General features: G+C 48.7%; 2 protein-coding genes across 3 annotated transcripts in view; both read right to left on the bottom strand.

Annotated features, from left to right (window-relative positions):
* Window positions 1-1,186: 1,186 nt before the first annotated feature.
* Window positions 1,187-20,946, bottom strand: DMRT3 (doublesex and mab-3 related transcription factor 3). 2 transcript variants are annotated; one of them, XM_067742420.1, is made up of 2 exons: window positions 15,215-15,884; window positions 1,187-3,041 (listed from the first exon to the last, which is right to left on the bottom strand). In XM_067742420.1, exons 1-2 carry the CDS (start codon window positions 15,663-15,665, stop codon window positions 2,077-2,079), a joined length of 1,416 nt encoding a protein of 471 aa, XP_067598521.1. In that variant the 5' UTR covers window positions 15,666-15,884; the 3' UTR covers window positions 1,187-2,076. The 2 variants fall into 2 exon arrangements, 1 of the variants encoding a protein (XP_067598521.1); XR_010944666.1 differs by lacking the exon at window positions 15,215-15,884 and adding an exon at window positions 20,855-20,946 and having other exon boundaries at window positions 2,920-3,041.
* A 2,261-nt stretch (window positions 20,947-23,207) lies between these two features.
* Window positions 23,208-27,969, bottom strand: part of DMRT1 (doublesex and mab-3 related transcription factor 1) — a 105,502-nt gene continuing 100,740 nt past the window's right edge. Inside the window, exon 5 of the mRNA XM_067744242.1 lies at window positions 23,208-24,306. Within this exon, the coding sequence (XP_067600343.1) occupies window positions 24,152-24,306 (155 nt within the window). The 3' untranslated portion in view covers window positions 23,208-24,151. The remainder of the gene's footprint in view (window positions 24,307-27,969) is intronic.

Genomic DNA, 27,969 nt, shown 5'->3' with positions numbered 1-27,969 from the left:
AGAATCAGGGGTCACATTCTTCTCCTCTCCAGTCCCTCACTAAAACATAACCTTAACAACAAATCGTATTTACTTTTAAACACTCTGGTATGTAACCATGTCAACTAAATACACATTAGTCCAACTAATATAAGGAATTTTTCCCCTCAATGATTTCTCATTCGAAAGGTGCCCAGTAGAAATAAAAATGAGATTTTGTTTGAAATATGTTTTCCTCCTGGGACCCATGCAAGGATGGTGGGCAGCTGACATCAGCTCCTGTTCCCACTGAGGGAGGAGCATCTCAGGCCGAGAGGATTTGCCCTTCTTCCTCCCAGGATGAAGGTCCCTTCAAGACCTATTCTTGTGCTGGGAGCTCTCTCTGCATCCTTGTCATGTAAAGGGTTTCACTTATTTTCTTTCCCTTCCACATTCATAAGTTTATTGTCTGACCTGGGCAGTCATCTTTCCTCTCCAGCATTCTGAAGAAAGGAGTAAGAAGTGGTTGGTGTGAGCACCACTGCACATGATTGTTCTAAAACTCACTTTTAAAAATACCTGAGCAAGAAGTTTGCCACATACAGTAGCCCCCCCAAAATGCTTTTTAAATGAAGGGGAAAAGCCCTGAAGTTTCGCTGTGGTCATCCCCCAAAGCCAGAATGGCATCTTCTCCAAGCGAAAATGAGGGAATCCACTTCTTCATCCTGAATGCAAATAGGAGGATATACTGAACTTAACAGGAGTAACTGCTCTCACGGATGGAGTACTTTCTCTGTGTCAGGTACCGTGCTATGCACTTTGCTTACTTTCCACACTGTAGATGTTTTCATTTTTACTTTGTTTTTAATGAGATTCTCCATCATATAATCCCTGCTGTCTTGGACTCAACGGGCAGGTAACTCGGACAATAACATACAAAGAGCATCCTCTTACACATAATAGGCACTCAATAATTATCTGTTGAAGAAACAAACGGATGGAGGGACTGAATTATGTCTATTCTTGAAAAATAAATTCTGTCTTTCTGAATGCAGCCCCCAAACTTTGCCATTCATATTTCTCAAGGGACATCGCCTTTAACTGAAGCCTTGATCCATGCACTGGTAAGTAGCTTTTATATCAAGTTTCTATTTTTAGAGATCCTCTTTCCACAAGTAGAAATGACATAAACCAAGATCATCTCCTTAGTTTATTTTTTTCTAGAGTCCTTAGCATGCTACATTAACCTGACAAAGCTTAATCTTGTGTTCATTTCACAATACGTTTCATGCAGTTCACAGCTGTGATTGGCTTTACACTGACATTGACATTACACGTTTCGATTCAGCCATGTGAAAAGGATAATTCTTAATGGAGTTTGTCTCTGAAAACTGTCCAAGCTTAAATAAGCATGTGAGCGGTTCACTCTATTAAGTGCAGTCTCTCTTTAAAATGCAAGGATTTTTAGCATAGGAGTATAAGGTCCCTGTTTATAGTCCGTTTGCAACCGAACCACTGCCTTTAGCTTTCACATATCCTAAGGAATCCTCTTTTACAAAATTTCATTCAAGGGGTTTCCCTGGTGGCGCAGTGGTTGAGAGTCCGCCTGCCGATGCAGGGGACGCGGGTTTGTGACCCGGTCCGGGAAGATCCCACATGCCGCGGAGCGGCTGGGCCCGTGAGCCATGGCCGCTGAGCCTGCGCGTCCACAGCCTGTGCTCCGCAACGGGAGAGGCCCGTGTACCGCAAAAAAAAAAAAAAAATTTCATTCAAGTATACTATTTTATTGAACATTCCAGGCTGAGTTTAGGGGCAAGGCTGACCTTCAGCTCTACATCCCCAAATAAATCTTCCATGGGCCCAAGGCTTTCCCAAGACTATTCTCTTTTACAACGAACATTCAGCACTAAAGCCACAGAGCAGAGCTATTTGGCATTTTCCAGTGAAGTGCAAGAAATTAAATAAGTTATGTTTTTATTGCTAAGGTATAGAATCAAGCACAGTCACTTTGTGAAACAGAAGGAAAAGGTATACACAGGATGTGGCCTCTCCTCAAGGGGGGCCCAGGGTTCAAATGCACAGACAATGTCACCTGGTCACCACCCATCGGGTAGCACTTTAAGATGAAGTGTTGAGTATTCTAGAGTCTGAGGAGTCAGACCTCTCGTCATAGTCGTCCTCGGCGTAAATGGACTGCTTTGACACGATGGGACACCCATCGTCAGGGATGGGTATCCGAGGGTCTTCGGGGACGCGGGCGGGGAGGACAGGTGAGCTTCTGAAGACGCTGGTAGAGTTAGTGGGGAAAGGGCTGACGTACTGGGACCTCAGCTGGTACTGTTGCTGCAACGTCATGGTGTTCCACAGGGTGACATCGTTGGGAAGAAAGGGGCTCGACTGGTTTCTCGCCAAAGTATTCCTCAGCATCAGAGGGTACCGGGGAGGCTGGGGGAACGGGTGCTGCAGGGGCACGGCCAGGGGGTTGGGGACCACGTTACTGGAGTCGGCGGAAAACCGCAACGTGTCTGGGACTCTGAAGGCCGAGCCCACGGACCATTTGGAAGAGGAGATGGGGTAGGAGCTCAAGGTGTGTTCAAAGATGTGCCCGCTGGAGGGCAGCACCAGGCCCTCGGGCTCTGCCGCAGTTCGGTCCGCGGCCAAGCTGGAGGTGCGGCTGGAGAGCAGGACCTCCACGGCGCTCACCAGGTCGCCCCCGCAGCCCTTCAGGATCAGCTCCAGCACCGTGGGCTTCTGATTGGGGAATATTTTTTTTAACACTTCCAGGGGCGGTCTGTTGGCTTTCAAGCTGAAGGGCAGAGACACGGTCCCCGAGGGGCCCTCGATCAGGAGGTGATTCTGCTCCCCGGGATACTTGGGGCTGTCGGGTCGGCTCTCAGAGCTGCCTCCGTTCTTCTGGACCGCATACCCCCCTTCGTCCACCGACACTATCTCGGGGCTCTCTGGCGTGAAGCAGCCCTTACTTTTGGCCACGTCCGGGGAGCTCCTCTGGTCCGTGTCTTTGTCACTGAAGGTCTCAGTGGTGTCCGCTGTGCTGCTGTCCCCGAGTCGTTCTTCAGTCAAATCTGAAAAGCAGAGAACAGCTGGGTTAATCCTTTCCTGGTGTGTGTAAAGGGGAACAGATGTGCTCAGGAGAGGGCCCTACATGGGCTTTCTGCAAGGGGAACTGCTTCCTTGTGGGTTATAACATACTGCAAGCCTTAAAAATATCCAGTGTGTCACTGGCAAATGGGAAAAAAATACCTGGAAATAAAGATCTAGAAATCGGAGTGATTTCTCAGAATGGTGTGTGCAGGGAAGCTTGCCTTCAACACAGAACGGAAACACGATACCTACAACCACAGATGTGGCTGTCTAGCGCTAACAATCTAAATAGGGGCCAGGCTGGGGATAAACACCATCCAGGGAAGAACAGGAAAATGAACCCAGGCTTGTCTTCCGGTCCCTCTTCTGCAAATGAGGTGGCCGGTGTCATTCAAAGACATTAACAGCCGGCGCACGACGCATATACCCATGGGAAATTTTAATATTTTAAATCCATTTTCCCATAGGCAGATTTTGTGTCAAATGTTCTGTGAACTAGTCGTCAGTATGTTTCATCAGGATACCATGTACAATAACTAGTCGATATGATTGCCAAAGTGATACAGGCAGCCTCTATACATTGAAATTTTTCTTAAAAGCCCACTCAAGGTCCTGGCAGACTTGGTTGCCTATAACCCACACTAGAGGGTAAGCAAAACCAGCTGTGAAATCTGGATGTGGGACAGGCTACAGAGAGAAAGAAGGAAATGGCTGGAGAAGGCTTCTGAAACTGCCAGGGAGCAAGATCCACCAGTGAAGCAGTGCATCCATAACTCCAGGACCTGGGCTGCAAGAAGCAGACAGGTTTTCATGAACTGTTTCATTAGTAAAGTTCATGGAGAGAACTTCAAGATACCTTCCTGAACTATATTAAAAGAAGAGAGAAACAAAACAAAACAAAAAGCTTCCCAAATAAAGCAGAGATTTGCCGTGAAGTAAACCAGTTGCAAATTTAACATTTTGACTTAAGACATCACCCCCCCACAAGGGCTAGTATTACGGTGCTAAACAGGCAGAAAGGAAGGAAGGAAGGAAGGAAGGAAGGAAGGTAGGTAGGTAGGAGTAAATAAGTAAGATTGGTCTGCTTGCAGAAGTAGGCTCTAAGAGATCTTAATAATAAAGAAACATATTCTTTATTAACAAGCTATATGCGAGTGGATTTTTATCCACTGCCCTGCCTGAATAGCCTCATTGTCGCCTTCTCAGTGGGCACACCTGATTATGTGTAGATAGCCAGCTGGTGAAATTTCATAAAAGCAGCTTCTAAAATCCATCTCCTCCTATTTGTTGTTGTTTATTTTAAAACGCTTAAACAGGGACTTCCCTGGTGGTGCAGTGGTTAAGAATCCACCTGCCAATACAGGGGACATGAGTTCGATCCCTGGTCCGGGAAGATCCCACGCGCTGTGGAACAACTAAGCCCGTGCGCCACAACCATTGAGCCTGCGCTCTGGAGCCCGTGAACCACAACTACCGAAGCCTGCGTGCCTAGAGCCCGTGCTCCGCAACAAGAGAAGCCTCCGCAGTGAGAAGCCTGCGCACCGCAATGAAGAGTAGCCCCCGCTCGCCGCAACCAGAGAAAGCCCGCGTGCAGCAACAAAGACCCAACGCAGCCAGAAATAAAGAAAACTAATTTATTTTTAAAAGTAAATAAAAAGCCTGAAACAAAGGCCCATTTATGAGCATTGTTCTAATATGGGATGTACCTTAATTATAATTGAAAAACAAAACTTTGATTCTTCACAAAGCAATAAATATGTCTTAGGCATAAATAAATACTTTAAGAAACTCTTAAACTATATCCGTGAAATTTTCAATTATAAATCTGATACAAATTTAGTTGTCCCAAATTTGCATTTTATGTACACTGCTTCTTTTTCCAGTACAAAATATCAAGTGTCCATGTGGGGGTCAGTTGCAACCCACACACATGAAGCCATTTCTGCTTTCTGTAACAACTCTGGGATATGCACAAAACACCTATTTTTGCAAGAGAAATTTGACATATCCTCTCCTGCAACTTCCTAGGACTGGAATCCCAGTTTTCACCCCCTGGGTTAATGTGGTATTTGTCCTTGATCCCAACGAGAAAAACAGCAACAAAAAAGCTTCCATATCTTCATATTCCAATCAGCTAGACCTGCCTACATTTTCCTGACTCAGGACCCCACGCCTACCTCTTGGTGTTATGCTATCGTTAAACACTTGACAATAAGCGGACGGTGACAGTATGCTAACTCAGCACTGAACTCAACACACAATTGGATCTTGGCCCCTGCTCAGCGGAGCTTGGGAAAACAAGTCAAATACTCTCCTGGGGAAAATATGGACATAAAATAATGTTTTCAATACTGTGCTCCTCTAAACAGTTTTCTTATTTCTTTAGCTTTCATTATCTATTATTGTCAGCATCAAGTACTTGTATTGCTGTAACCTGCAAGACACTGAGGAAAACAGAATAAAGGGTGGAAAATACCAGGATGTATAAGACTGGCCCCTAACTTGTGGAATTTATTACCAAGTTGGGGAAATAAGACGCATGCGCAAGGGGGAAAGCAAACACAACCAGGCAGAATTTGCTAAGCAGCAAATCTGCACACATGGAACACAAATGTTCATAGCAGCATTATCCACAAGAGCCAAAGAGTGGAAGCAACCAAGTGTCCATCAAAGATGGATGAAGGGGGCTTCCCTGGTGGCGCAGTGGTTGAGAGTCCACCTGCCGATGTAGGGGATGCAGATTCGCGCCCCGGTCCAGGAGGATCCCACATGCCGCGGAGCGGCTGGGCCCATGAGCCATGGCCGCTGAGCCTGCGCGTCCGGAGCCTGTGCTCCGCAACGGGAGAGGCCACAACAGTGAGAGGCCCGCGTACCGCCAAAAAAAAAAAAAAAAAAAAAAAAAGATGGATGAATGGATAAACAACATGTGGTCCATTCATATAATGGAATATTATTCAGCCTCAAAAAGGAATGAAATTCTCACACATGCTACAATGTGGATGAATCACGCTAAGTGAAGTAAGGCAGACACAAAAGGACAAATATTCTATGATTCCACTTATATAACGTACCTAGAATAGGCAAACTCATAGTGACAGAAAGTCAAATGGTATTACCGGGGGCTAGGGCAGGGGGTAAGGGGGACTTACTGTCTAATGGGTACTGAGTTTCAGTTAGGGATGATGAAAAAGTTCTGAAAATGGAAAGTGGTGATGGCCACACAACATTGTGAAAATACTTAAAGCCACTATATTGTGTCCCTAAAAAAAGGTTAAAATAGTAAATTTTATGTTATGTATATTTTACCACAATGAAAAAGTGCAAGAAATATGATACACAGTGTCATAGCAATACAGGGGATGGTGGGTTGTTGGGTTTTTTTTTTTAAAGGAACAACTGGTTCTTCTAGGAAACAAAAAGGTATGTAAATACAGCTAAAAAGCTCTGATTGTGATATTTTTAAAAGAAATGCGTGAACCTAAAAATACCTTCCCACTTTAAAAGGTAACTTTTCCCCACTCTGGATGAGCTGCAAACACCGAAGACATTTGGGGAAAATGCTTCGAGCTCTATTACCAAGCTTAGTCTTCCACAGAATGCTTTAGACGCCAGAAGAAAGTGATTCAAAGGGCAGAAGTTTAGCCAAAAGGGAACTAAGAAATGATGTTCTGGCTAATCTGTCATATCTACCATTTTGAAAATGTAGTATTTTTTTCAAGATGGTAAAGGACATACTGTCCCAATCAACTGGATATTGGACGGCAGGACTCTAAATCAGACAATACAAAATTTAACTTTTGAAGCTATTTTCCGGATCTGCAGAACGGGCCACGGTAGAATCCTCTATGATTGGCAGCTTGTTTACCAATTGTGAACCCCTAGACTGCACGAGGCCTCTTTCATATTTTCTTGTGCTACCCTTTGCACCTGCCACGGTGACATCCCCAGTGCAGCAAGAGCTTCTGGTGACTTCTCAAAGAGTGTGGCGGGTTGTGCTGATTCAGCCACACTTTCTCTCTGAAGATTTCCGGGCTGATCAGCCTCTCCAAAGGGGTGGGCAGGCTATGGCCAAAAAGTGAGAAAGTCTAACCGGATGTCACAGGAATCAAATCTACAAATTCAGAACATTCCAACCAGCTGAGTTCAGCACTGTTTATACTGTACTCAAAGGGGAGACGGAAGCCATTGAAGGAAGCAGTGAGTGGGACACACCCGTGGTGCCCACACACCTGAGCAACGCATCACGTCCTTCTAAGGGGTGCCAGGTAAGCAGACACCAAGACAACATCCAAGGCTGCTGGGGATTCAGAACCGGGCAAGGGAAGGCCAGCCTCTCACCTTGTACCAAGAATAACTCCTTACCCAGCGATAATTTCTAAAGGTCGGAACATACGAGCCCTGCAAATTTGCGGTGTCAAGTACGGTTGTATTGTTGTGCCTGAACTAGAAGTATTGTAAATTACTGGCATAAATACAGACTTTCACAAGTAATTATAGAGGGTGAGTTTTGGGCCCAGTGATAAAGCGTAATTTAATAATGGGTGTTTCTTTACATCTGTAGATTTTTCCCTAAATGAACTTTACAAATTGTTCCGGTTGGTTTAAAACACAAAGGCCTTTCCAGATATAGAAATGTGAAACTGCCCAGTATCAAAATGAAAAAGGAAATACTCCCCAAATGCTTTAACCTCTTTCTCCTTGAAACGGACACCCTAATTCCTAGAACATTAAAGAGTAAGAATATATTTCAATTGAGAATATTTTTACTCCTAGTATATAGGTGCCAAAAACTACTAGACCAGAAGTAGAAAGAAATCACTCTCATCTGATATTACAAACCAGTTACTGAAAGTGATATAATCTTCTATTTTTAAAGCTAAACTTCTAGATATTTAAAAAAATCTTACCAAATGTTCACTCTTCAATTTCATATTTTTCACGATGCAGAAACACTCATCCCTGAAATAAACTCTTCACAAGGGTAAAGGTATTTTTTTGAAAAAGTAGATACTCCGTTGAGAAGGACACTGTTGCTATGGAAACCAATGCTCCAACTTCACAATATATCTATGCCATGAGATAGCTACAAGACTTTAAGGAGAGAGAATGAACACCCACAGAAAAGTGACTTCCGATCTAAAAGTACAGTTTGCAAATTTTAACTTTCTTCAGTGGATTTTTTTCATATGAAAATGAAGTTTTAAAAAAAAAAGTGCTAAGTATTTATTTGAAAGATGTTGAGGAAGCCTGCCACATATGCAAAACATTCCGCTCCTGACATGAAGAAGAGCATCTTCCTCACTTAGGTGTGGGGGTCTTATCCATTCTTTCTATCTACGAAAATAAAATATAGCATACATCCAGAATAAAAACACGAAAGCACTGGCATAAAGAGCGCTGCTTCCTAGTGCAAAAGTCACTGGACTTTTTTGTTTCCTTTTGAAATCATGTCACGCATTTTCAAACATGGACTGTCACGCCCTCATCTGTTCACTTGAGCTCTGGGGAACATACCTCTCAATAACTGTTCCCTGATGGGTCGTTTTCAAAGTACACAAATCTTATAGCAATGGCCAGGAAGAGCCCCAGCTGGATGGGGCTTCCAGAAAAGACCCCTGCCCAGTCAGAATTCAAACAGGAGACACGCTTTTTACATTTTCTGTTATCTTTATCTCCCACTAGAAATGCTGAATCATAAAAAAGTGAATGGGTGAAAACCCAATATACAGCAGGGAATGAACGTCAGTCTAACATTTTTCCTTTTCTTCCGGGGGCTGGGGGGTGGGACCTTGTGAAAACTAAAAATACATAGTCATGTTTCCTTTTTTAAAATCATTAATGACACTGGCTTAATAACATAGGAAGAAATCAAGATGATTCCTGGGGACCAATATTTTGGCGGACATTGATATAGAAAGGGCTAGACTTAAGGAAGTGTGGACTGCAACTCTGGACTTTGTAAGTCCTGCAACAATTTAGTTTTGACCTCTTTCTTGACTCTGAAAGGAACACTTTTCAAGAAGCAGGAGGGCAATTACCTGTAAATCTACAAGTGTGTTTGGCAGTTATAAAAATGCAACTGGCTACTTATTCGTCCACCTATGTAACGAATATCATTAAATCCTTCACTCTGTGCCCAGGCACTGTGCTGGGTAAGATTACACAGAGATGATCAAAGCATTTGCCTCTTGGCTACTGAGAGGCTTACCGTTTACTAAAGAATATTTTGCAAAAATTCCAAGTTATCTGTGCAGTGAGTTGTATTTTATATTGAAACACAGCAAGTAACCCAAAGGCCAGCAGCTGGGCAGACTGCTGTATTCATGGGAGGGAATGTTGCTGTAAACATTCACATATAAAGACTATGAGTGGAACATCTACTGAACGAAACAAGTGATACTTAGTGGGGGGAAACAAGCAGAACACTGATCCCACCTTTGTAAAATTTAAGTCTGCCCAGTCACTGCGATCAAAAGAGATGAGAGATTCGGGAGAAAACCGATGTTCTGAATGTTAAGTTTTCCATAATATTGTTACTCAGTAGTTGATTGTGCTTATTTTTTATAGCTGTTTAACTGTATAATAAAATGCAAAAAAAAAACCCACCTAGTTATGTTTTAGTTTCCCCTAGTTTCTTCAGAGAACAGTAGTTTGCAGTGACTCACTAAAGCCATTGGGCGACTCTTGGGAGGGATGTGACAGGATCCCAAGGTGATGGGCCCCGCGATGACCAATGTTCCACCACTCAGGCCCCAACCTCTGCCACCAGCGCCCATGTAAACCCTGGTGCAAGGCCCACTGTGCCACCAGAGTCACATCACACTAGACATGGGGGTCCAGGGACCCGAGTGACTAATGGCTGAGGGGCCGCAACAGGTTAGAAAGCTGAAGAAAGGAGGGAAGCTGGAGAAACGGAAGAGGCAAAGAAAGGGAAAGGAGAGGCAGGCAGGCACGTAGGTGTTCACTGGGTTCTGCCTGCCTTCCCGTCAGGAAAACGTCCAACATTTCCAGAAAGGGGCTCCAAGTCTTCCGGGGACGTTTATTTATGAAGATTCACTCCCTTTCCCTCTGTAAAGCTGTTAGCTGAGAGTGCTGACTCGCTGCAGCAAAGAATTTCTCATCAATGCTCTTTGATTGTATTTCGCAAACAAAATGCCTGTTGCTTGGTAACATTTCACTTGAGCCTGACCTTCCCCGAAAGTTATTGCTATCAGATTAGCTTTACACTGTCCTCCTGTGATTACTGTAATCTTTTAAACCCGGGAGTTCATCCATCAGGGAGAAGACGAGTTGGTTGTGTAAGTCGAGAGCACGGCTATCCTGCCAGATTTATAACCCAGAGGGGTGTGTTAGGTGGGAGGAGGTTCTGTCCTGGATGGCAGTGGAACTCTGTGGTTCCCAGACGTGGAAAACGCTCCCGTTTTCCTGTCCACCCTGTGCTCAGATCCACAAGATGGACACCAGCGCCTCTCCGAGCCGGCCGGGGGCGGGGGGGTAGCTCGGGCTCCACAGGGAGAAAGAGGCTGGGAGACCCGCCAGAGCTACGCCCACCCCGAGGGGCGCCCCCGAGGACTTTAGGGCTGGGCCCGCCCCGGAAGCCTAGGGTTGCCAGATAAAATAGCAGGATGCCCAGTTAAACCTGCACTTAGCAAAAATCACAATGTTTCAGTACAAGTGTGCCCCATACAATATTTGATATCCCTTTTTTGTGTTTATTTGCAGGTTTTTTGCTAAATCGGGCAACCAACCGAACAGGCGGGGTCTAACCCAGCCCACGGGGCTGAGCGCGAGTGGAAGGTGCCGCCGCAGCGGCGGTGCCGCGAGAATTGGGTGCAAGAGAACAGTGGTCCAGGGTGGCCGCAGGGGAGCCGCGAGCGCGCTGCCGCCACAGCACGGGCCTCTCCCGGCGTCCCATCCATCCCTGACCCGGCCCGGGGTCCCTGAGCCGCCGCCCCGCACTTCCACTCGCTGCGCTCTCGGCTGCGCCGGGGCCCAAGAAGCCGGTCCGTAACTCGGCCACTCGCTGGTCGCCGGTGGGAAAGGCCCGGAGCTGTGAGCAGCCCGGCGTCCGCCCTCCAGAGCCAGCCGTGGGTAAGGTTTAGGAGAAGACCAGTGCGGTCTCGCTTCTTCCTTTTCGTTTGGTTGGTTTTTGCTTTTTAAAATGCAACTCTGAGTCAGGCCCCTCGGTCCAAATAAAAGCGTCTGAAATACCCAGACCCTGTTTTAAATTCGTAGCTACCCTTCATGAGTGACTCTGAGGTCTCTCCCACTTTTCCTTTGCTTCAGCCTCTAGCCGTGGAGAATTTCCCATCCTGGCCTGGACCGGTGTTGTGGCAACATTCATCCATGCAGGTGCGTGTCTCTTCTTTAAAAAAATTAAAGTAAAATTTAAAACTAGGAAGCTGACCAGACAGGACCTAATCAAGCTGGAGCTGAAAAGCCCAGAGCAAGCATAAAGATGCTAGGAGGTGCCGGCCAGGAGGTCAAATCAAATAAAGGCAGTTTTCCAAAATCTCCCCACTTCCCTTCCTGTAGGTCTCTTGTTCTCTCCATTTCAGGAGACATAAACAAGAAAGGAGACCCTACTTTCCTAGTTAATCCTGCTCTCTTACTCCTAATCAAATAGGATGTTTTAGATTTCTTTTCCTTTAAGAAATTTTTTAACAACTTGTTTACATATTTATTTTGATGGCAGATGTAAACCTAGGAAGCATCTGTAGCCACAGCCCTTTCCTCTGGCAGCCTGAGGAGACCCCGGCCACTCTCCTGGAGCAAGGGTAGGGTGTGGGGGAGGAAGCCAAACAGAGGAATGTAACTTCAGCCTCTCACCTTGGTCGTGACCCCTAACTTTCCTCAGCTCTACAGCCCAGGCCCTGAAAGGCTGGCTTGGCTGGTTGAGGCTGCTGACTCAGATACTCTAAGAGCTGAAAGGTGTTCAAGCTTCCCAAGGTATTTTCCTGACGGGAAGGAGCGGGGAGTGAAGAGGAAATGAAAGAGAAACGCATCAATAGGATAGATTTAAAGGAGCTTAGACTAGAATTTGGGGCTCAATCAAAATCTAGTAATTCCAGGCCAGTCGTAGATGATAATCTAGGAGCAGGGGAAATGTACACCCAAAACGGAAAAAAAAAAAAAAAAGCTTTAATCCATTGCTAGAAGTTACAACCTGAGAATATGAAAATTCTCCTTACAACCACCTCCACATTAAAAGGGATGTTAAACATGATACACCGTTAGATAAAACAATCCCTGTTCCTTTAAAGAATCGGAAGCAGAATTGGGGAAGGAAATTTATTCCACCTACAAAACTGAGTCTTGGTATTAATGTGGCTCCCTGAACTGGGTGTTTTTTTCTCCAGCGGTGCCCAGCAAACATTCCCTTCTCTAGGGCGTGTACTTTTCACAAGGATTTCTGGAGAGGGGGAAAGACTCTGTGTGTTTGTGCACTTGCATTTGGAGCCAACAAAAAAAGCAAATGTCTCCACAGCTATGTACTAAAGAGACCAACCATGTTTTTGACACTGAAATCACAAAGAAACAAATCTCCATAAACCACCAGGAGATATTTAGAGATTCCTAATGGTCTGTGAACTTACTGTACATGTAACTTACTACCATTCAAACAGAGCTTCACTTACTTCTCTACATAGTGAGCTACTTGCCAAGGACCGTATCTGACAAGCTTCTCAATACGCCTGGTATGTTACATACAAATGCATCATAAGAACAACTGCCAAAAAAGGAAAAATCCATACAGTCCCATTCAGGCCGTTTTCCCTAACTTAAAACCCAAATGGGCTTTCTCTGTACAAAGCATTGCATAGAACTGATCCACTTGTATACTTGCCTTCCTAATGGAAAACAATTATCTATTCCTTTCCTGCCCTCTCTCGCCATCATCGGATTGGTGACTGGCTTTTTGTTGGTGTTGAATGGAATTATGGGGCCCGAACCAATTGAAAGCAGAAAACAAAAGTTACATAATAAATGTGCAACGTATGCATTAGGACCTGAGCATTTGATCCCTGATAGTTTAGGCCCCCAAAGCCATCACTCTGACCTTTTCTAGTGGTAAATCCTATTCTCCTTTGCAATTACTTGTTTTCATTTTAAGGCTCAGGTCATCCCAGAACACTTAGTTCTGAGTAAAAGAGAGGGCACCAGGTCTGGTTTGTCCAGTTGCCGTCTCCGTCTCCGTCTCCTATTCTCCCCAAGCATGTATCCTTCTGCTACTGAGGCTGCTGCTTGGCCTTTCTGCCTGCCCCTCACTCCCCGCCTCCCAGGGTTATTTTTGGTTTTGTGACTCTATAGAAAGCATGAACTCTGGCTATCCCAAAGAATGGTTAGAACAGCACACAATGTGAAGAGAATCCCCTCTTGGACAGGGACCCCAGAACCCAAAGCACTATTACACGGGTGCTGCTTGGGCAGGTGGCCACTGCAAGATGCTACCACTGTCACAAACTCAAAACTCCCGACCTAGTGTTGGGGGAAATGGAGACAGAGAAACTGGAAATGGAAAGGTTAAGAAAAGTTACTGGCATGGAGAACTGAGACAAAACTCTCCTAGTTACCTGCTCTAACTTAAAGGAGAAAAACAAAAAGAATGTCCTTTCCCCGCCCCCCTCCTATTCCTCTGTGACAAACCTATAAGTATGAAGAGATCACACTGACAAAAGAGAGTCAACTGGGAGTGGGCGGACATTACTCAGGGAAATGCTTATATTCTACCTTGGATTAAACATCCACAAAATCCATGTTCAGTAAACTCACTTCTGTCCTTAAAATACCCAGTTCTGCTCTTCCCATAAGATGTTCTCAGAGCTTCAGGTCTGGACAGCATAACGGAGCAACAGGGCAGCAGGACTGCACCTGCCAGGCTGCCTACCAACTCACCCCAAATGTTTCCCTGGCTCCGCACAGCAGTGCAGTGCTGCTGAAAGCCTCTCTCCAAGAGCCAGAGGTACAGTCTTTTTTGGGGTGGGGGGAGACTGGGGGTAGGCAGAAGCTCTACCATTAGTTCCGCCCACAGAAGAGCTTTGGGCCTTCCAGGGCCTTCCATCTCTGAATTCCAGCATATGCCTCAACCCCCTCCCTGAGAAGATGGGCTTTTTTCCTTTGTACATCTGCCCCAGAGAAAGGGAAAGACCAAACACCTGTCCACAGAATTCTATGAGCTTAAAATCAAAGGAGCCCTTGGGCTGGGCAGGATGGTAAACTAGACATTCTCCAGGAGGAAAGGCTCCACTGGGGTTTGCAAGGCTTTGGAGGCCTGAAGGAAGGAACCGGATGGAGAGGTGAGGGGAGGAATCTGCCCACCTCCAGGGTTCAGAGCAGACCCATGCTCTCTAAAGCACAGCAGAGGAGCAGAGGGGAGAGGAGAGGAGAGGACAGGAGGAGGCCCAGGCCCACCTAGAACTGGGGAAAGGACTCTCCAGGGCTGGCCTTCCTCACTGTAGGTCGTTTTGTTTCTGTTTCTTTAAGACCACGGTGACTGCTGAGGGCTGCCTGCGGAATGGTGTTAAAGGACCTGAGCAATTCTGCAAAAGGAGTTGGTTGACTCTGGGCGCACTAGATTCTGAGTCCCCGCTATCAGTGTGGGGGCCTTTCTGGCCCTTGTTTACTACTGCTTCTAAATAGGGCTTCTTTCAACAGACTGCAAGAGGCTGGAGGCCACAGTAGGCTACTTGAAAGGCTTCGGGTTCGCTCAAATTCCCCGGGGGCCGAGAAAAACACCCAGAGTCATCCAAGCCTTGGGCCTTGGCTCCTGCCTTGCACCTAAATGCGAGGCCCTCTAAAGCCTGCGGCAAGAAAGCCCGGCCGCACTGTGGTGTGTGCTCACGCGGATTTTAATTTGGTCCTGCCGCGACCTCTTTATTTACCCGTCCCCCCTTAACCTGGGGAAGGCACTTGGCGAGCCCGAGGCGCCTTTCCCGTGGGCGCCTGGGTTCACCTCCTACCTCGCCGGGTCCAGACCGAAGATCGCTTCTGCCGAGAGAGTAAGGACCGGCTCGGCTGGAGTTGGGGCGGAAGGCCGGGCCGGGCCATCTTCCCAAAAATTCGCCTCCGAGCCTCCCAGCCAAAGCAGCAATAGCCGCTTGGAAGTGTTTTCGCCCACGCGCGGGGCCCAGTGCGGCCCCGCAGCTGCTCTTACCTGGCTTGGCGAGCTGCGCCTGCAGCGCCCCAGGCTGGGGCTCCGCGGCCCAGCGCAGCGCGGCGGCAGCAGCCAACTCCACAGCGGGGCGCGGTGGCGGCGGCGGCTGCTGAGACGGCTGCGAGGGCGGCGGGGCAGAGGTGGCGTCTCCCGGCGGCGGGGGTCCCGGCAGGGAGCGCAGCGAGTCGGGGATGAGGCTCTCGAGGCTCTCGTTGGCCTGCTGCCTGCGCAGCGCCACCTGCGCCGCCATGACCCGCTGCCGCTCGATGATAAGGATGCACTTCTCACAGGTGCAGTCTTTGAAGCGGCAGTAGCGTTTGTGGCCCTTGAGCCAGGACAGCACGCCGTGGTTGCGGCAGCGCGCGCACTTGGGCGTGCGCTGCAAGGGCGCCCGCGGCGGCTGCGACACGGGGCCGCCCATGTACAGGTAGGGAGAGCCGTAGCCGTTCATGCCCCGGGCTCCCGGAAGAGCTGGCGGGCTGGCGGCGGGAGCGAGTCAGGGCGCGCTGGACGACGGGTTGGGAGGCCCGCTCAGGGGCGGCCTCCGGGCGGCGCAGTCTTTGGTCCAGCAGTCCCCGCGGCCGCGTGTGCTCCGGGATGGCCGGAGGGGCTGCAGCCGTGTTTACGGCTCCCGCGGCGCTCACAGCCTCAGCCTCCCGACTGGCGCTCCACCAATCTCACGCCGGTTGCGTCTCCGCCTGCCGCTGCTTTGGCCGGCACGTCCTCCCTCGCCGAGGCGCTGCGGCGGCTGCCAGGAGCCGGCGAGAGCTCTGATTATGGTCTGAGCCAGCTCGTCTGCAGCTCCCGCGCGCGCAGGCCGGGCCCGGCACTTCCTCCGCCGCCCTCCCCCTACTCCTCCTCCCTCCCACCGCCACCCCCACCCCCACCCTCGAGGTCCAGGTCTCCTTGCATTCCCCACCCCACTCCACGCCTGCCTCCTTCCTTTCCGCTCGGGCCCCTCGATTCCCTGCACTTCACCTTCCTTGCCATCCGCCGTCGGGCCACTCTCACGGGGGCGCTCAAGGCCCCCTCCTCCAAGCTCTCTGTGCTTCCCCTGCCCGCGGCGGGCGGGACTGCGGCGCTCCGGGACGCGGCGGTGCACGCGGGGCGGGGAAGGGAGGACCAGCGCGGGTGAGGGTGGAGGTGCCCTTCGCTCTCTTCCCTTCCCTCCAGGCCTGATTTGGCGGTACCGAGCCCAAGGCCGCTTTCATTTCCATCCTTGGCCACAGAAACACAGCTCCGCGAGAACCGGAGCCTACCAGAGCCCTGCGGGTGCACTTGGTTCCCGGAGTGAGCCGAGAGGGTTTTAAGTTGGGGGGAGCCAGGCCCCGCGGCCACTGGCGGGAGGAGTTGGGGGCAGGGCATTGGAATTGGTTCGAGAAATGTTGGCTTTATTTCCTTTTGCAACATTTTTTTCTTTTGCTGCTGTAGAAGAAAATGATTGATTTTGAAAACCTTCTGGCCCAAGGATGACGACCCATTTTGCAGGCTATTTCAAAGGAAAAAACTGTCCTCTCTCTCTGGTGCAGAGTTTCTCTACCCTCCTCCCCACGTTTTAATTTTAAAAAGTCTCTGTCCTGAAAAGCCGGGAAGCGCTCTTATGGGGGATTTGCTTAAGTATTGGGTCTATAAACTTTCAGAGAGCGGACGCAGGAACCACGCTAGCGCCCCCAAAGTTACCGCATGTGATCTCCTCCCTGCCCAATGGCATTTGATCGATAAACGGAGGTCTCGCGTGCCCCAATTCAAATGCCCACGGACTCAGCAATCTAGTTATGGAAAGGGATGGGGCCACACACACCCCCAGTGTCTTTGGGTAGGGGTGGGGGAGAGCCCTTGCACAAGATGACAGCATAAAACTTTGTTGAAATAGTTATTTGCGTGTTTCTAGTCCCCTAAGAGTACCGATTTGGCCTAAGGCAGACTACCACCACAAATGCACGGAGTCTCTCCCGCAGTGCAAGAAAACAAAAATAAAAAGCAGGTGGTTACAGCGACGCAGGGTAGCACAATGGCTCAGTGCGAAGGGGGGTAGAATGCAGTCCCGGAGCCGTCTGCCGGCAAGCTCCAGACAGCGCACTCTGAACTCAGCTCTTGGCGGTCTGGGCGAATCGAATGCGAAACCGGGGCGTATACGAGTTTGCTGCAATGGCCAACCGTTTGGCGGCACAGCTGCCCTTGTCCTCTCAGCTTTTCTCTGCACTGCCCTGGAAGCAAACAAGCAACCCGAAAACGTCCCACTGTGTTTGCTGTGAATTCAAGTAGCACCAGGCGTTCTAGCAGCCAACCCTCCGTTTAGAAGGGTGATTCCAGGAGGGGAGCAGGTTAAAAAGGGAACCTGCTTGCGTGTGTTTCCCTTGAAGCACTTGACTGCCCCCACCTCCCCCGTTTCAGACCTGCGGACCTGGTAGGGCGCGATGAGGAAACCCTAGCCCGAGAGGGAGCTAACCCTGGGAGGCCTGCCTCCAAAGCTGCTTCGGGAACAGACCCCTTAGTCTTGCCCCTAACCCACCGCCTCATGGATCTCTCCTCCCAAGCTTCAAGAAGAAAACAAGCCTTAAAAACACTACAACTGTGAGGAACTTTATAAACTCTCCAAACTGGAGGCCTAGGTGACCTGCAGCCCCGAGGGCCAGAGGCCCTGAAGTGGGGAGTTGACAGCGACTCACTTCACTTAAGGAGAGACTTACAGGGCCTAGAAAGACACTGAATCTGGGAACTTTCGCGCTGAAATCTCCAGGTCTCTTGGGAATGCGGGGACCACAGACTGTTTCCAAAGCCAAATTTCTCCCGATTTTCTCCAAATGGTCAGGGAAACCAGGGAGTATAAGGAACTTGGGAGTAAAGAATTTTTTTAAAGGAAAGTAGCAGAGCTCCGCACCAGGTTGGGGGGATATTTCCACTACCAAGGCGACCCACTCTCCTCCCTCAGTCACCTAGCCACCCTATCCCTTTGCCACTCAAGCAGGACATCTTGCATTATTTGGTCCCAGGGCCCCGTTTCACTCCAGTGCACATTGGGGGCTGAGATCTAAATACTCATTTGATATAGCGCAATAATCCTTTTCTCATATTTGATGGGAATGTTTTCCATAACCCAGTATTTGACAACATCTCCCTATAGGGACAGGTTTGTATTTATGTTGGTAAAATGTCCCCTGCCTCAAAGTCTATTGTAACCCAACACCTGACAACCCAGAGTCCCATTTCTGTTTGCAGAAAGGGTTTATTCAAGCACATAATGGGATCCCAGCAGAAAGCCTTTCAGAACAAGGGGCTATGGTAAACTTCACCACATGAACTCCGTTTCCAGGGCTATTAAGCTTTTAATTGGAAAATAGCAGAGGAAATTTCAAGGTGACTATAACGTGTTAGCAGTTAGTGCGGAGAAGAAAAGCCGGAGCGGGGATGAATGTAGAAAGCATATGGTCCGAATCACATTTAGGAGGAACAGCCTGCTTCTACGAAGTCCCAGCGGCTTGTACACTTATGGGAAAAATCATCAAAGAAACTGGAAAGGGAGGGGGGAGGATTACAAGTAAGTGTAACCTCACTAGACCGGATCCACTCTCTCGTTCTGCGCTGGGTGGGGTGTGTGTGTCTGTATGTGCACGTGTGTGTTCAAACCACAATTAACTGGATAGAATTGTGATAGGTATTAACAGCGAAAGGGTGAAAGATAGTGTGCATGTGTGGTTCTCCTTCTCTTGACGCACACACAATCTATATATGTACGTACGTATAAGTCGGAGTGCAGGTGCCGGTGCTGAGAAACCGAAGATGTCCTGACTGGACGCTCATGACCGCAATCAACACTTAATCAAAAGGACAGTTTCATATTGTCCCGGATGTATAATACATCAGGAAATTTTCTGCTTTGCTGGATTCTCATGGAGGGGAGGTCAAGGTTCCTATTCTGCTGTTTAAAACGCGACCACGGTGACACTGGAGGCCGGGGCATGCAGAAAGCCCTTTTATTTTACTTATTTTTTAGAAAGCCCTTTTAAAGCAGGAAAGCGAGCTCCCTCTCCCCACGCATGAATTTTTCAGCTCTTGCCCTGTCCTTGCCTCTTCGGCATCACTCATTGGCCAGCTTCACATCGAAAGGGGGGAACAAATGTCTAGCGAGGCGCTGGGGCCACCAGGAATCGATTTTTGGGGGTGACAATAATGCCCTTCCACATTTGGAAGAGACTCATGTGCACCCCCATGGCATCCCCGAAGCCGCCCTCTGGGTCTCAGGACAGAGGGTAGAGACCTTGCGACCGGGGAGTCACTGAACCTGCGTCTGGCGGCCGGGGGACACAGCTGGTGTGAAGGAACATCCTGGACGGTCACGTCCCCACACCATTTTGGCATCGGGGCCGAGGCTTTTCGGAGCAAACGGGACCTAAAACGGCCTTCAACCCCGGCGGCCCCCTGCAGACGCGGCTGCGCGGTCGTTCATATTCTAGAACTCTCGAGACCAGCAACAGCTCACCCTGGAGGTAGGCACTCCCACGGGTGCAGATTACTCAGACCTAGACTAGACACAAGGTCGCGCCCGCCCCCATCCTTTGCTGTGGCTGCACGGGTGTCGCTCCCGCACTGCAACATCTGAGGGGGCCCCTGAACGGCGACCTCCGCCCCGCGCTGTCGAAGGGAGGGACTGGGAAAGGGCGCGCTCGGAGCGCTCCCACTGGGCCAGGGCCGCGGGGCCCGCAAGCGCCCAGGGCTTCCTGGGCCGAGTCGCGCACACCCCGCCGGGCATGGGGGACTGGAGGCGGCGGTCAAGTCCCTACACGGTTTTAAAGAGGGTCGCCTGGGCGGCCTGCAGACACCGTCTACCTTCGGTGCCAACGGAAAAAGTAAAACATGTACCCTCCGAGATGAAATGAGAGCAGCGCTGCCTTTAAAATAGTTTTAACGTAATCTTTCTCCTGTGACTTTAAAAACCAAAAAAGGCCGAGGAAATAATTTCAGGTAATTTAGAGAAACATTCTAGAAACAAGACAGTTTCTGTTCCCCAAAGTGTTTGCTCTGGGGCGCTGGTGTTTGCTCTGGAGGCAAGCCCCCTTTCCGGAACTCTCTTCCGCCTCCCCGCTCCTCTGCAGTCCCGGAAAAAAGCTCTGCTGGGGAGAATGTGGGCGGAGGTGAGGACTTCCAAGGAAGAAGTCCCTTCTCGATTCGACGGGCCCGGGAATGAAGGGGGGAAACGGCCAGCGCTGCCCACACCCCAGGGAAAGTTGGGTGCGAACTCCTTGTACCGAGACCAGACCGGCAGGACAGTGACGCAGCAACGCCGAGGCGCTGCGCGGGCACCCTAAAGCACCCCACCCCGGGGAGCCAGGCGAAGACTCAGGTCACTACGCCCAAGCCAGAGCCTCCCGGGGTGGGGGGCGACTTCCGGAGCAGTTAGGCCGCGCCCACTCTGCGCCCCCGCCCCCCAAGCCCTGCTCGCCCCGCCCCTTCGCCCACGACCCTCCCCAGCTGTCCGGGCCGCAGCTTAGAGCTGCTGAAAAGTTTGCAGGCTCTTTTGCGGAGGGTGGGGGAAGGTACTCAACGAACAACTGGCTGACTAAAGGCCGTTCGCGTTTTTTGAGGGGTAGGGGGGAAAGGCGTCTTCTGAAGGCGAGAATCAAGAGTGGCGACTGAGCTTACGGGCGTCCGGCGCGCAGCACAGGTCTCAGGCCTCCTCCGCGTGCGTATGCGCGGAGGGAGAAAGGAGGACGAGGCCCCGTGCAAGTTGCCGGAGCAAACCTCCCAAAGGGGCGGCGGCGGCGCGCAGGCAGGCAGTGGCGGCCCCAACCGGCGGGGCGGACAGGGCCAAGTCCGGGAGCCGAGGAAAATCCCCTGCCTTCCACGGGCTGCCCTCTGTATTTCTTTGTGACACGAAGCGCGTTCTGTAAAGCGCTTTTACCACACTTGGTGCCAAGTGTCAGATGCGGTGCAGTCTGTGTGCACGTGAAGCCAGTTCAGCACTGCGGTTACCGTGAAGCGAGGGGCGGGAGCTCGATTTCTACACGTGGGCGAGAGTTTAATTTGCACGAGGTGCCCGGGAGACGGCAGTGCCGGCTCCCGCCCCTGCCCGGAATGGCGGCTCCCTGCGTGGGCTCTGGGGGGAAGCGAGTGTCACCAAGAGCGCCCTGGGCCCCGCAGGCGGCTTTCCCCGAGACCCTAGTTACGCAGCGCGGGGCCTGCAGCACATTAATGGGGTGAAGGGGACACCCGAGTGAGCGCAGGTCCCGGGAGCGGCGTCCGCTGGAAGGGGGGAAAACTCGCCCTCACCCCCAGCCACTGCGGGAGTCGCAGGCGGTCTTGGGGAGCTTCGTCTGCCCACAGCTCCAAGTCGCGTGGCGGAAGCTTGCCCCGAGTCCGGGAGAAGACCCGGCGAGCCCGCCTCGGTCTCTCGGCGCCGGAACCACGGCGCCCGCAAGAGACGAGCACTGGGCGCCCGACACGCCCACACCTGCACACACTTGTGGTGCGCACTCCACACACACTGCGGGTGCCGCCCGCAGGGGGACGCGGCCTTGTTACAGGTGTCCGTTCAAAGGCGCAGAGCTGAGAAACTTATAGCCCCTCACACGCGGGTGTTAACATTCAGCAGACAAGACTTGCTGTCTGTGCTCTTCCTTCTGTTCAGAATTTTAAGTTCCTTACGCAGTCCGCTTGGGCCTGGCCTGACTGGCGCTCTCCTCCCTAGCGGTCAAGAATAAGCCTCCTGTTAGAAACCTGAGCGTCGCAGGGCCACTCCACCCCACCAGGCGCGGGAGGAAGACCGCAGGTCCCTCTTTAACGGAGCCATTCGGCGGAGAAGAGAGAAGCAGCTGAAGCTTCCCTCAACTCCGCCTGGGCCCGTTGAGGTCCTGGGGTCTGTGTCCTTGCGCTGGGAGTAGCCCTTCTTGGGCAGAATCTTCGATAAGAGTCCCCGCGCGGCGGGCGCCCGAATTCAGAACCAAACTCGGCGTCAGGAGAAGCCGTGGACCCTCGGGGCGTAGGAGGCCCACTAAACAAGCCTGGTTCCCAGGGCTCCGACGGCCCAGAGTGGAGCTCCGGGCCGCAGTAGGAGGCCGGGAGGCGCAGGGCCTTCGAAACTGGAGCCCGGGCTCACCAGGGACCCAGGGGGTGCTCGGTCAGGGCTCTGAGAGCACACGCGCGCGCTTTTCCGGGCTCCGCCTGGCTTTCCAGAAACGCAGGGCCACTGAAGGGAGCTGTGCTGGGAGAGGGCACACACGCACACACACCCGTTGAAGGGGCGTGCCGAGCTTCTCCATCAAACACACCCGGCAAAATTAGTGTGTTGGGGCCATCTTGGAACAGTAGGAACTGGAAGATTCCTGGATCCGCAGAAGCCAGGATTATTCAAAGAAATAGAGGGGGCCTGGCCAGTGGGCAGCGAGTGCGCAGGTGAGCAAGGAATCTTCATCTCCAAAACGCCACCACTGACGCCTTGAAGGTGGCGTGGCGAGTCTGCGGCCCAGTCCTTCCTGGCGCGCCCGGCAGCCTCCGGAGTCGCCGTCACAATACCTACAGCTACAGCCGCCCCGAAGGGCACACGGCTGCAGTAGCAGCAGCCTGACAAGTGTGATAAAATGATCTTCCTTAACTAAACTCGTAAAGCACTGGGCAATAAAACTCAATCTTCTGTAAAATCCAATTAAGTCATTATCTGACTGATTGTATCTTTAATTGAAAACAGAAGTGACAGTAAATTTCTGTGATATATCAGGATCAATCGATACCGCTATACGATTCAGCCCCAAGAAGTGATTTATAATGTCAAACCTATATAGGTAACTCCACATTATTCTCTCTAAAACCACTGGTGGATGAAATTAAGAGTAAGTGCATTTAATAAAAAACAAGATGGTCAGGTTATTGATTACAACAGATGGGGGTGAAATCAAATAGATGTTTTCAAAGCACAGAGCGAAGAAAATACAAGTAATTTCTTTTTTCCTGTTTAATACCGCTCATCAAATATACACACAAGAAAATTCAGTCATCAATAACATTTTTATTTCAGGTACAGCCGCAACTACACAGAACAATGAATTTTTTTTAGACTAGTTTTATTTCAGGATGGCTTCTGTTACATAAGGAGTACACCACTAGCAATTTTTAACAAAAAATGAACTCAGAAATCTATAGTTACTTTTAAAGATGTACTTATCTTCAAATCAGATTACAACCTAAGGTTACAAAATAATCTAGATTGCATCCATTTTTTTTAATAGTAGAATGTGCATCATAAACTCTTATATTTTTCTAGAAACAACACTCAGGAACTCTGCATTACTAGGGTTACTTTAAATTGTATTGTTTTCAAACTACCCTTTAGAAAAGGTAGCAATTCTTAAAGTCATTAATTTTTTCTTCTATTTCAGTCACGTTTTGGATTTGAGGGGATGGGGTCGGGGCTAGGCTTTTCTAACAGCAACACAAACACACACACTATTTCTATTTAACCTTCTGCAGATTTCTAACATAATCACTAACTCTATTCTTTTCTTCTCACCAGTCAGGAACGTGGCTAAATTTATGGTTTAGCACTTTTATTAAAATACTAAAATTCAAGAAAAGATCTGAGGCACCTAAGATTTCATTTTAAAACTGAAAGTAGTCGACACATTTAGGTGCAAATGTACTGCTTTACTTGAGTGAATTATTGTATTTCTTGAAAACTACATGTAAACCAGTGTCATAAAAAAATGAGGAACACTAATATTTAACTCCGTGAGCAAAGCACTTAATTGGTGCAGACGGCAGACACAGATAGTAAACTATTCCAAATGTCTTCTAGCCTCTGGGCTAAGCTCTAAGGAGTATAAACCAAACATCTTCTCAACAGTTAAGTTGGTGTGAGTCAAGACAAAATGTTAACAACAAACCCTATGTATAAACGGAATAAACCTGCCACTCCAGGTGAATGGCCAAAGGCATCGAGGTGCCGGATTATTCGTCGTCCTCGATGACAGGAGTGACCGCAAAACTGCTGGGCTCCGAGGCAGACTCACATTCGAGCACTGCCTTTGAGCTGTCGTTACTAACAGAAGAGCTGGTGGAGAGGGAAACCAAGCCACAATCTTGACTGCTGGGTGGCGAGAATACTGGGAAGTGGGGAGAGACAGAGAGAGAAGAGTGCATTAAAAGTGGCTAGTCTTTCTACATTCACCGTGCAATTAGGTTCCAACAAAGAAAAAGGCGCTCTCTGCAATTTCTATTCGGAGTTGAAAGTGTTTTCATAGACACTCATTAAAATCCCCAGTGCTTCTTTAGAATAAAAAATAGTATTTCTGCACAGTATTATCTATTTAATTGAAGAGGCAAGTTAAGTAGCAGAGTTTCAATTTTATGTTCATTAAAAACAAAAAACAGTCTTCTCCCCCCTCTTTGGGGATACTATTTCCACCCTTCACTGAGCCCCACCCCTTTATGTAAACGATGCTAATCGTTTGACAAGTCTTGTCAAATGATCCATCTGACAAACTACCCCAAGCAAGACCCCACCCATGTATTTCCACCATTTGACAGGTAACCCTAGTTTCTCAGTAGCTAGCAAGTGAAAGCGATAGCTTATCAACTTTCCTGTTAGTTCTCTTGGACAGAGGGAAACAAACACTTGGGGGAAGGTGTACATACCTTTTTAAAAGCATACCCAACTTTTAAAAAGTCAAAAGCAGTAAATGGGAAGGAAACTTAAAAAAATCCAAAAATTAAAAGAAACTGAATTATACAACACTAAAACAGAAGTCAGGTAACGGTTTTAACAGCAAACCTATAAACATAAAACTCCACTAGGAATCTGACATTAAATATGAAGGATGCAAAAGTAATAATGTGTTGAACAATTTTTGCAACCTTACAAGCCACAGTAGATACAAAATTTAAGCAAAAGGGTCTCTGACCTTCTTAACCTTAGCTGAGTTTAGATCCACCCCCAGAACTCCCTTCCTGCCTAGTGTGAATGTAATTAAGGGGAAGCTGCAGTGGTAATTTCTCTCCTCATTAACTTCCTGATTGGTTTCAGCCTCAGGATTCCGCAGGGCAGTAGTTTGTCACCAATTCCAAATGGCCAATCGTTAATACTAATGTTTGTGTAACTAACTGCCAGCATCTGCCACGGCTTCTTGTACAACAATAATGGTGAAAGGGTACATTAGTGCCCCTGTGTTAATTCAGCTTGTGTTCATCAATAGGGAAATCTATGATGTAATTAGCAAAATGCATTGGGAGCTGAGTGCTGGTCATTTGTAGAGAACTAAATCATAGTAGAAGCTGTACTGGGTCCTGATGTGTTTGCCATCAATACTTATTATGTTTGGAATTTAATAAGGTATATTACCATGCTGAAAAGAGACCTTTTTACAACAGAACACTATTTACGCTTGTTATGGGTTTCGAGGTTTGCTGCAGCTAGTGGAACAACACAGAAATAAAAGAACAGAGCTGGGATTTAAGAAGCGGATCTTTAACCACTCCACTGGACCAAATTATCTGAGGAAGCCCCGTTCTTCTAATGTGACATATGGACAGACAGACAGACAGATGGACAGTTTGGGATAGCTACCTCAATATCCAGTTAGGAAAGGAATGTTCTGAAAACTTAGTAAGTTAAAAAATTTGAAAAACAGTGTGGGTAATTTCCTGACAAGCAATTTACTTTTTTTTTTTTTCCGGTACGCGGGCCTCTCACTGCTGTGGCCTCTCCCGTTGCGGAGCACAGGCTCCGGACGCGCAGGCCCAGCGGCCATGGCTCACGGGCCCAGCCGCTCCGCGGCACGTGGGATCTTCCCGGACCGGGGCACGAACCCGTGTCCCCTACATCGGCAGGCGGACTCCCAACCACTGCGCCACCAGGGAAACCCACAATTTACTTTTGATATTGGCAGTATGTGTTTAGATTTACTAAGTTAAACAAAAAGAGTACTAATTTGAACCTAGGAAACCTGAAGCTTTCATTTTCTCACTGTTCATTAAGGCTTCTTACTAAATTTGAGTTGTTATATGGATTTAAATTTCCCTGCAAATCCAAGATAATTTATGAATTGTGTTACATGCCCAAGGATGTTGTATCTACGCAGAGAGCAGACTTTGCTCTGACATCTTGTGACTATACAAGGATATGGAGAGCCAACTAAGGGCCAACCAGAGTCTGTGCGTTAATCTGCCCACCCTCATCCCCATCTCAAGCCAGTGACAGAAGGTTCTCTGTACAGAAGAGATGGAGAAGGGAGTGAACATTTACTACTTCTTGTATGTCACCTACTTTAATGAGTATGTAAATTTAACCCTCAAACCATTCACTGAGAGAATTGTTCTCCCGTTTTTACAAAGGAGGCGCTGTGGAAGCTGCCAAGGGCAGTGCAACGTTGGTCAGCCCCACCTCCTGGCTTGTTCTCACCCCTGCACCATCCCCACCCTTGGGTGTCACATTTAGTCACTGGCCACTGAACCGTCCTAATCTCTGTGTTAGTTTGAGGAGGTAAAATAACTGACCCTTGTCAACTTAATGCAGAGGCTGTAAAGGAATAGGCAAAGCGTTCTCCAGACGTGTTCTGAGCTTCTGCCTACAGTTAACAGCTGACCTAGGGATGCTCCCACCCCAGCCACAAACACCCTGCCTCCCCCATTCGGCCCAACTTGTGACTGAAAAAGGAAGGGGCGGGAATTCTGCAAAAGAAAGGACTTGGGGAGAGCCCCCCTTTTGCTCTCACTTGCCTTGTGGGTACTTTCTTGGAAAATATTCCTCTGACCTGAGGGTGTGAAGATGTGCGGAGGGTCACCTGCATAGACTAGGGAGGCTCCAAGCATACTTAATGCATGACTGCACTCCGGAGAAGATCCAAACAAATGAACTCAACCTGTTTTGCAAAATACCTGTATTTCTTTAAGCTTTTCTCCACTCAAAATTTAAATCCATGTTCATTTCACTTTTGTTAAAGGCTTCGCATCGTCTCTGAATGTTGAAGTTAGGGACAGTGTCTGTTTAACTCATTTTGTGTAGCACCTCATAAAAGCAGTTCCAAGTGCATCAAAGATTTAGTGTTTATCTTAGTGACTAATGTCCAAAATTTATTTTACTATCATCCTTAAAGATGAAGGTACCCTCTTCATTTATATGCAGCTTCATTAAACTTTACTGGGGGGAAGAATAACCACCGATCATTTTAAATCATTTTATACCAATTAAAAATTAAAAAGCCAAAATTCTCTTTTTTTGCGTGTTGATTCTAATGAGCCCTGCAGAAGGGCTAATTTCAACTCAAAAGGTTCCTCTTCATTATTCTGTAAAAATGCTAATGCCTACTGTCCACGGGACTGTGGGGAAAGATACGCTGTTGGTAGCACTAGAAATTGGTTCAATCTTTCTGGACAGCAGCCTAGTGACATGTAATAAGAACTGTAAAACTGTTCATACCCTCTGACCTGGTAATTCCACTCTGGGGAATAAACCCAAAGAAAGAAAGAATAATTGGCCGGGCGATGCTCAACACACCACTATTTGCATGAGCGAGGACGTGAGTGCTTTGCTCCGGCGCTGGGGGGTGGGGTTTGGGGACGGGGGACAGGAAGCTTTCACAGGCAACAGACAATTCAGGATTATGCTACCCTGTAATCATCACTAGGCTCCCAGCATTTACAGAAATGGAAGAAATGACTTCTGGAGACCGAAGTAGAGATTTAAAAGCAAGAAAATGAAAAAAAAAAAAAAGGAAAAAGTGCCCATCTGATCTTTTTTCTTGTTACAACGAAAGGTGGGTAAACCTCTG

This window comes from Pseudorca crassidens, chromosome 7 (assembly GCF_039906515.1).
Source record: "Pseudorca crassidens isolate mPseCra1 chromosome 7, mPseCra1.hap1, whole genome shotgun sequence".
Taxonomy (NCBI): Eukaryota; Metazoa; Chordata; class Mammalia; order Artiodactyla; family Delphinidae; genus Pseudorca; species Pseudorca crassidens.
This window is presented reverse-complemented; position numbering and strand designations above follow the sequence as displayed.